At 43.9% G+C, this 9,198-nt stretch overlaps 1 protein-coding gene across 8 annotated transcripts in view; it reads left to right on the forward strand.

Moving 5' to 3' along the window:
* Positions 1–8,272, forward strand: part of APTX (aprataxin) — a 26,351-nt gene extending 18,079 nt beyond the window's left edge. For all 8 annotated transcript variants that reach the window (XM_019624511.1, XM_019624516.1, XM_019624517.1 and 5 more), the window contains 2 exons: positions 7,175–7,278; positions 7,996–8,272. In XM_019624511.1, coding sequence (XP_019480056.1) covers positions 7,175–7,278; positions 7,996–8,150 — 259 coding nt within the window. In that variant the 3' untranslated portion in view covers positions 8,151–8,272. The remainder of the gene's footprint in view (positions 1–7,174; positions 7,279–7,995) is intronic.
* Positions 8,273–9,198: the final 926 nt, after the last annotated feature.

A 9,198-nucleotide genomic window follows, 5' to 3' on the forward strand; every position in this document is an offset into this window, starting at 1 on the left:
GTGTCACTGGCCCTCATATGTGGGATCCGAACCGGGGCCCTCTGGCATCCCAAGCGAGTTCTTAACCATCGCGCCACTCGGCCGGCCCCCTCTCCTTCAATTTTAAATGATAGCCTTGCTGGATAGAGCAATCTGGGTTGTAGGCCTCTGTTTTTCATCACTTTGAAAACCTCCTGCGACTGTCTTCTGTTCTGCAGAGTTTCTGTAGAAAAGTCAGCTGATTATTCGTATGGGGGTGCCCTTGTAAGTAACTTGCTGCCTGTCCCTTGCTGCTTTTAGGATCCTGTCTTTGTCTTTAACCTTTGCCATTTTAACTATGATGTGTGTTGGTGTAGACCTGTTTGGGTTCATCTTGGCTGGAACTCTGCACTTCCTGGCTTGTATGTTGATTTCCTTTGCCAGGTTAGGGAAGTTTTCAGACATTATTACTTCAAATATGTTCTCGATCCCTTGCTCCCTCTCTTCTTCTGGTATTCCCATGATGCGCATGTTGTTGCGCTTATCAGAATTTCTTTTGGTTATTTTTTTTTTTAAGTGCGCAACATTCTTCACATTTTATTTAGGTGGGTAATTATGACTTAGATTACTGGTTACTTTAACCCAGTGAAATTTTTGTGCCACATTTTTTCCCCGTTAGTACTCTTTCTTTTGAGTTGAGGCATAACTTACATAGAATAAAATGCATAATAACACTTATCATTTGATCATGTATATACCATGTAACTATCACTCTGATCAAGATACAGGACATTTCTTTTTTTCTTCTTTTTTTTTTTTTAGTTTCAGGTATACAAAACAACATAATGATTAGACGTTTACACACCTTACAAAGTGATAACCCCAACTAGTCTACTACCCATTTGACACCGTAGATAGCCATTACGATACCATTCACTATATTCCCTATACTGTATTTTGCATCCCGTGATTATATATATATATATATATATATATATATATATATATATTTAAAATTATAGTTGGCAGGTGTACAGTGCAGTGGTTAGGCATTTATATAATTTATTAAGTGATACCCCAATAAGCCTAGTACCCATCTGACTTGTACATAGTTTTTACAACATTATTGACTATATTCCCCATACTGTATTTCACATCCCCATGACTATTTGGTAAAGACCAGTTTGCATTTCCTAATCCTTTCACCTTTCTTGCCCACCCCTCCCAACACCCCTCCCATCTAACAACTATCAGTTCTCTGTATCTATGAGTCTATTTCTGTTTTGTTTGTTCGTTTATTCTGTTCTTTAGATTCCACATATAAGTGAGATCATATGGTATTTGTCTTTCTAAGTCTGATTTATTTCACTTAGCATAATATTCTCTAGGTCCATGATACAGGACATTTCTATCATGCTCATCCCAGAAACTTCCCCTGTGTTCCTTCCCAGTTAATTCTCCCCTCACCCCCCAAGTGTTATGATTTCTTTCAACATAAATTGGTTTTGTCTGTTCTAGAATGTGCTGTAAGTGGAATCATATACTGTGTGCTTATTTTGGTCAGGATAATGATTTTGAGATTTGTGTGTGTTGTTGTGTATATCCTAGACATAATTCATTGTTTTGCTCTTGGGTAAATACCTAGAAGTGGAATTGCTAGGTCATAGGGTGGATGCATGTTATTACCTCACTTAAAAAATATTTTTTATTGTTAAAACCTCATTCAAAAATTTAGGACAAAGAGTCATCCTTAATCCTATTTCCCTAATGCTGCAGAGCCCTTGATGACAAAGCCCTTTGCACATAGCAATCACTGTGTCCATGCCTTTTTCATATAATGAATGCTGTTGTGCAGGGAGAGTGCTCAAGGCAATAGCTGTGTTAGGTGTGGGTGGGAAACAATTAGCAGTGGGTAGAGTTGCTACTTACATGTCCTTTTATAATACAATTTTGAATAAACATTATAGAAAGGAAAAGGTAACATAATTTTTTCTACTGTAAAAGTAATATATTTTCAATTTAGAAAGTATTAAAAAAAGACGAAGCAGAGCAAAAATCTTCCATAACATCACCACTAATTAAACTCTAGACCTTCTTTGAATTTCACCCATTTTTGTTATAATCTGTTTCTGCTCCAGGATGCAATCCAGGATCCCGCAATGCATTTATTTGTTGTCTTTCCTTAGCCTCCCTTAATCTGTGACAGTTCCTCCCCCTTTCCTAGTTTTCATGACCTTGACACTGTTGATGAGTTCTGGCTAGTTTTTTTATAGGATGTCTCTCAGTTTGGGTTTGTCTGATGTTTTTTCATGATTAGATTGAGGTTATACTTTTTTTCTTTCTTTCTTTTTTTTTTTTTTTTTTGCCAAAATGCTGCAGATGTGATGAGTCTTTCTCTGTGCGTCATATCAGGAGTGCATGATGTCAGATGGTTTATTACTCACAATTGTTAATTAAACTTGATCACTTTGTTAAGGTGGTATCTGCCAGATTTCTCAACTCAGAGTTACTATTTTTTTCTTTGTAATTGATGAATATCTTGACTATTTTGAGTCTGTGCTAGTATCCTATTTCTCCTCAAACTTCTGCCTAGTGATTTTAGTATCTCTGTTGGTGGATCTTGCTTGCAACAGTTACTACTGTGGTGTTTGCGTAATGGCGATTTTATGTTTCCCTTATCCCTTCTAATTTATTAATTAGAATTCTTCTTTATGGAAGAGCTGTCCCTTCTCTCCATTATGTATTTATTCAATTATTTTTCAGTATGGACTCACGGATATTTATTTTATTGTATAGGTGTTGTTGTTTTTTTAAAGAAATTTTATTGGGGAACAGTATGTTTTTCCAGGACCCATCAGCTCCAAGTCAAGTAGTTGTCCTCAATCTAGCCGTGGAGGGTGCAGCTCCCTGGCCCATGTGGGAATCAAACCGGCAACCCTGGTGCAATGAGCCTGTGCTCCAACTACCTGAGCCAACTGGCCACCCCGTATAGGTTTTAATTTAATCATCATCATTTATTTTGTTGCTCAAAGTGTTCCAGCTTTGGTCACTGGAAGCTCCTTTAGGTTGGCTCCTGTATCACTTTGACATACCCCCAGCATTTTTTGAGCACTTCTTTGTTTTCTGGAACAAGGTGTTCTAGGCTCATCTTATATTTTTCCTATTCTAGCCCTGGAATGAACCACTTCTCCAAAGAGCCCTAGTTCCTTTTATTGGAGAATGATATTTATAAACCAAGACTTGGTTACTAGGTTTCTGTAATGTTGATTCTAGGGTCTCTTTGCTCCTTAGTCCTCTCAGCAGATAGAGCTATGAAATAAATGCATGAATCTGAACCCATACAGCCAACACACACCTCTCTATTTATTTACCTATATGTGTATATAGAAAATCTTGAGTTCATACTGATTCCTCTGATTTCAGTCCAGCTCCACAATATTCATTCTTGTCTCCCCCTTTGTTGTAACTTTTTTCTCCAACAGTGAGAAATCTGGCTCTCATTAGCTGCAATAAATTTACTTATTTGTTCAATCCTAACACGGTTGACCCTTGAACAACATGGGTTTGAACTGTGCAGGTGCACTTATAGTGGATGTTTTTCAATAAATATGTACAATACTGTAAATGTATTTTCCTTATGATTTTCTTAACATTTTCTTTTTTCTAGCTTCCTTTATTGTAAGAATACAGTATATAATACATATAACATACAAGATATGTGTTATTTGATTGTGTATTGTATTAGGAAGGATTCTGGTCAGCGGTAGGCTATTAGTAGTTAAGTTTTTGGGGAGTCAAAAGTTATGATTTTTTACTATGTCGGGGATCAGCATCCCTAAACCCCTCACTGTTCAAGGGTTAACTGTGTAACCCTTGAAATAGGGTTACAGAATTGCTGACTCACCCTTGTGAGAAAGACTTTTACTCATTAGAGCACAGTGTATACAGTTCTTTTTTTTTTTTTAAGATTTTTTATTGGGGAATTGGGGGGATGGGAACAGTGCTGGGGAATTGGGGGAAGGGGAACAGACAAGTTGCTGTCGTTTTGTTCTTCAGTCTAGTTGGGAAGGTTGCTTCACTGGCCCAAGTTGGCACCATCATTGCACTTTTCCGGGGCAAGGCAGATCAGTCGCCAGCTTCTGGACTGCCGCTCACGGTGGCTGCTGGCCACTCACGCTGGCTGCTGGCTACACACGGTAGCCCATTGGAACCACTGCCACAGGGACTGCAGCCCACGCCGTCGCCGGCGACTCATGGCAGCCCAGCTCCAGGTTGAGCTGTTGTTCAGCATCCTAGCTGTAGAGGGCAGTGTCACTGGCCCTCATATGTGGGATCCGAACTGGGGCCCTCTGGCTTCCCAAGCCAGCTCTTAACCAACGTGCCACTCGGCTGGCCCCTATACAGTTCTTTTTATCCTTATAGTATCCAGAGAAAATACTGTTTTCCAAAGTTAATTAGGTTAGTTATTTTCTTCCTGACCCTCTTCAGTATGTTTTTTTTTTATCATGTAATAGTTTTGTAATGGCTTATATTCCACTTTGGATTCTCACATGTACTGGTTGGTTTTGAATGTTTATTGGGGGAATATGAAGTATTACTGATTCTAAGAGTCAAAGCTATACACAAAGGCATCCTACTTGGTTTAACAAGTCTAAAAGAGAGCTCTTGATTTTCTTCCCCAAACCTGCTTTTCCCCTGAGCTTATCCATCTCAGTAAGTGGTGCCTCCCCAAGCCCATATCCAATCCATTAGTAAGTTGTGTTGGTTCTATTTCAAAATATATTCAAAATTGGATTGCTTCTTGTCATCTCAGCTGCTATAGCTCTAGTCTAAGCCGTGATTATTTGTGGCCTGTACTGCTGCGGCAGCCTCCCAGCTGGTCTCTGTATCCAGCCTTACGCAAGTCCTTTCTCCACATGGCAGCTAGAGTCCTCTTTTTTTGTTGTTGTTGTCTGAGCGAGGTTGCCAGTGACCGGTTCAGGGCGGCAGGGGGCGCTCTCGGACCAGGGGACATGGAACAGGAGGTTGCTGGGGCTCCCATAGCCCTGGGATGATAAGCTAGCTCCAAGAGTGTGCCAGGGTGACAGAGCTGAATGTGGGGGACACTCAGGGTCCTCCGAGGTCGGGCTAGTGCCTCTGATCCGGGAGACGAAGCCGGGCAGCAAAACCTTCAGAGCCGGGCCCCATCCCCCTGCTCTCGCAGTCCTCCGGGCAGGTCCAGCTCAATTATCAGACTGGGAGCCGGAGCCCTCCCGACTCCATGCATCCTCCCGGAGGCCTGACTTGTTCTTGCAGCTAGGTGCTGCCCACCGTGCCACCCTGAAAGAGAGCCCTTACCTGAGGGAGATGTCTGGGAATAGGGTGGAGGTGGGGCAGGACAGTGGGTATGGAGTGGTCAACTTGGGCAGAAAGCAAGATGACCGGTTTGGGTGGGGGTTCCCGAGAGGTCTAAAGGGAGGGGGTAAAAGTCTGAATGGGGCAAGAGGTGACACCGTCCTAGGGGACAGACAAGCCCCAAACTACAACCTAGGGATCCCTGAGAGACACCTTCCAGGGACTCAGGAAAGAGGTCGGTCAATCGAGGGAGCAGGGGAGAGGCACACCACGCCTGCACAGGGGTCCAGAGATCCGGAATGGGCAGACAGCACCTGGATGTGGGACACTGTGGGCAGGAGAGCGAGAAATCAGAACCAGAAGCCCGAGACAGACGGAATGGCAGCGTTGTCTGGGGAGGAGGCAGTGGAGGCGGCGGGAGTGGAACGACCCACACGGAGCTTAGAGCATCGGGGCGTGGTGTCCAGTGCAGAGAGGAAGGTGGGGACTATGCAGCCCGGCGGAGGAAAGCGGAGTGCGGGAGCCGAGCTGGGTGCGCGAGGGGAACGGGCGTGCAGCTGGGGAAGTCTGGGGGCACCGACTTGCGGAGCCGGAGACCGGGCGAAGGCTTCGGGGTGGGGCTCTGGAGAGTCGATAGGGCAAATGCCTCCGGGGTTTCCGGTGCGGCCAAGACTCCAGATTAAGGTGGCTGGACGTAGGCTCCGCCCACCGCTGCCTCTGTCAGCTAGCTGTCTTGTTTGTCTCCAAGTCCGGCCGGAACCGGCTTCCGCTAGCCGCCAGGCGGGCTGGTGCCTGCTGATTGGCCAATGCCTGTTTCCAGCCTCGCTCAGCCAATCAGCGAGTGGCAGTGTTTTCATCTTAGAATAAAAGAGCTGGAATAAACGAGGACAGAAAAAGCGCCGCTCGGGCCCGATACTCACGAGTAGGACCCGGGTGAGCAGCAACCTGGGGATCTGGGCGAGGATGCTGGGAACAGAAGGGGCACAAGTAGGGTCATTGGGAGAAGATGTGTTAATATGAGAAGAAAGAGACTGGGTGGATGAGGAGCTGCCAGAAGAGATGAGGAATTGAGGAGGAACTAGGGGATGGAGGGACGGGGTCCGCTCCTATGGAAACGGGCAAATTGCCGGGGAAATGGCCCGGGATGGGGGTCAAGCAGGTGGCTCGCGCCGCTGGTTTGAACCGGCTTCGCCTCCCTTGCGGGTTTCGCGTGGTCGCAGCGCCTAGCGACCTAGACAGCGGCCCTAGAGTCCTCTTTTAAAAGTATTATTCAGATAATAGCACTCCCCTACCTAAAATCCTTCAGTGGCTCCCCAGTGTAATTTGAATATAATGCAAACCCCTTGCCAACCTATAAGACCCTTTATGATCTCGCTCATTCCAAGTCACTGCTCTTTGGCTCCAACCATTCTGGCCATATTACCTACCGTCTTTCTGTTCCTTGGTTGTATTGTGCTAAGCTTTCTCATCTCAGGGCCTTTGCAGTTGGCCTTCCCTGAAAACCCTCTAGTTAAAGAGCAACTTCTACCCGCTGGGCACTCTCATCACATTTCCATATTTTTTTCTTAGCAATGTTAATGATTTGAATTTCCCTTGTTTATTTGTTATATTTTCTTTGTCTCCCCTCATTAGAATATAATTTCTACAAGGGCGGAGGCCTTTTCCATTTTGTTCACTGCTCAGTTCCCAGTGCTAGAATGAATAGTGCTTGGCCCTACCAGGTACTTAATGAGCAGTAAATATTCTTAAGTGAATTAATGAATTAACTGAATTAAATGGAAACACTGTCAATATTTTACGCATACTTATACTGTTTGTCATTTTGATTAAGCCTTAGTTTTTAATGGATTTACTCATCAGTTTTTTCCCCCCTCTCAACTAGCCACGTACACCTTCATGTGATCAGCCAAGACTTTGATTCTCCTTGCCTGAAAAACAAAAAACATTGGAATTCTTTCAATACAGAATACTTCCTAGAATCACAAGGTAAAGCTTTGGTTTTCACATTTGTTTCATTTTCTCAGCTGTTTTTATATGTGATTCAGTTGTTTCCCTTAATAATAATCTGATCTCAAAAGCCCATGTATAACTTTGTGTTCCCTATAAAGAGAGCCTCATTAAAAGAAATTCGATTATTTGGATTGTAGTAGGATTGTCACTTTGCTGTGAGCAGCCTTTTTGGGGAACCTAGAAAGCTGTTATGTCAAGGTCAAAAAGATGTTTTGTTATAACAACAGGGGACTTAAAAATTGTCCTGAGAATAATTGGAGTTCATAGATGTGAAAGCTCTGAGTAGTTCTTTGTCTCGTCTGCCATCAACTGGGTAGAAGCTTGGGGGCTGCCTCGTACCAAGAGTAGTTAACAGGGGAAGGCTGTGTGTGTAGAAGGAAGCATTCCCCAGTGTATATTCTGTGGAACTTCATTATGCTGGGATGTTAACAATGACAGCTACCGTTGACCCAGGGCCTTTGACACAGTAACATGCATTGCTTAGAGTATATTTCGGAGGAACGTAATCATCTCAAAAATAGGTTGCTGAGATTTAGAATCTGATCAAGCTCATTTTCCCAACAATAAGTCAAATTTACTAGTTTTAGGATACCTGGCATATTTTTATTTAGAGTCAGATATTTCCTTTTTTTTTTGTATCTTATATTGGGTTTCCAGAGTAGCAGGGTTCTGAACTTTTTTCCTTGCCTGCAGCTGTGATTGAGATGGTGCAAGAGGCTGGCAGAGTAACTGTCCGAGACGGGATGCCTGAGCTCTTGAAGCTGCCTCTCCGCTGTCACGAGTGCCAGCAGATACTGCCTTCCGTTCCTCAGCTGAAAGAGCATCTCAGGAAACACTGGCCAAAGTGATTCTGTGGAGCCTGAACTTCTGCAGCAAGTACGACTGATTGTTTAGAGCAGACTCCTGGAACCTGTCCTGGATTGCTTGCGAACTTTCACTTATTTCTTGAATTAAAACATGCAGATTTGTTTGTTTGTTTGTATTTTTAAACAAAACTTCTATTCCTGAGTGGCTACTATAATATGGGGTGACTTGAGATGGTTCAGGAATTAGGAATTTGGGTTTGTCATGGATGTATTTTCTGATAATGATTACTGGGACAGGCCTGGTCCACCATCTTCAGGACCCACGTCAAGTCTGACCAATGGGAGCAAAGCCATGTTCAGACTGACCCAGTGCAGGATATGGAAGCAGAGGGCGGGCTATATATTTCTGGTCTTGTTCTGTGACCTTAATCTGTTCTGTAATATTCTTTCCCTTTCTCTCTTTTATGGAGAGACTTAATTTCTCTTGTCCTTTTCATTCCTTTCTAATCTAAAACCACCCAAATGCTCCCTTCTCAGGAAGTGTCACGTCCTGCGTGGCAAGGGCAAATGGGACACGAGAGGGGCGAAGCAGATTGAAAAGAGCACAAGAGACAAAAGTCAGATAAGAACGAGACCAAGGGGCATCAGCCTAGAGGACTGGGCTGAGCCCCTAATCAGGTCGTCTGTGGCTTTTATTGAGAAAATTTCAAAGGAAGTGAAACTAAACTACTCAAAGACCGTGTATCATGTGCCTTAAGGCTGTTTTCCATTAACCAGCTCCCATTGTATTCCAACATGTACTGTGCCTTTGCACAGCCCCCAGGACAGCGCCATTGTGCGGTGTCCTATACAAATAAAGGGAGATTACCGATATCATTCCACACCAGGTGTCGACACCGAGACACTCCCTAGAGGAAGCTTTACCGATATCATTCCACTGGGTCTCAGCTTTCCAAGCTTTACCGATATCATTCCACTGGGTCTCAGCTTTCCAAGCTTTACCGATATCATTCCACTGGGTCTCAGCTTTCCAAGACACTTCCTCAGGACCTCGTTAGGTCAGGGGTTAGTGCTGGGGGGCGGGGGGTGC

This window comes from Hipposideros armiger, unplaced genomic scaffold (genome assembly GCF_001890085.2).
Source record: "Hipposideros armiger isolate ML-2016 unplaced genomic scaffold, ASM189008v1 scaffold_591, whole genome shotgun sequence".
In the NCBI taxonomy this organism is placed as follows: domain Eukaryota; kingdom Metazoa; phylum Chordata; class Mammalia; order Chiroptera; family Hipposideridae; genus Hipposideros; species Hipposideros armiger.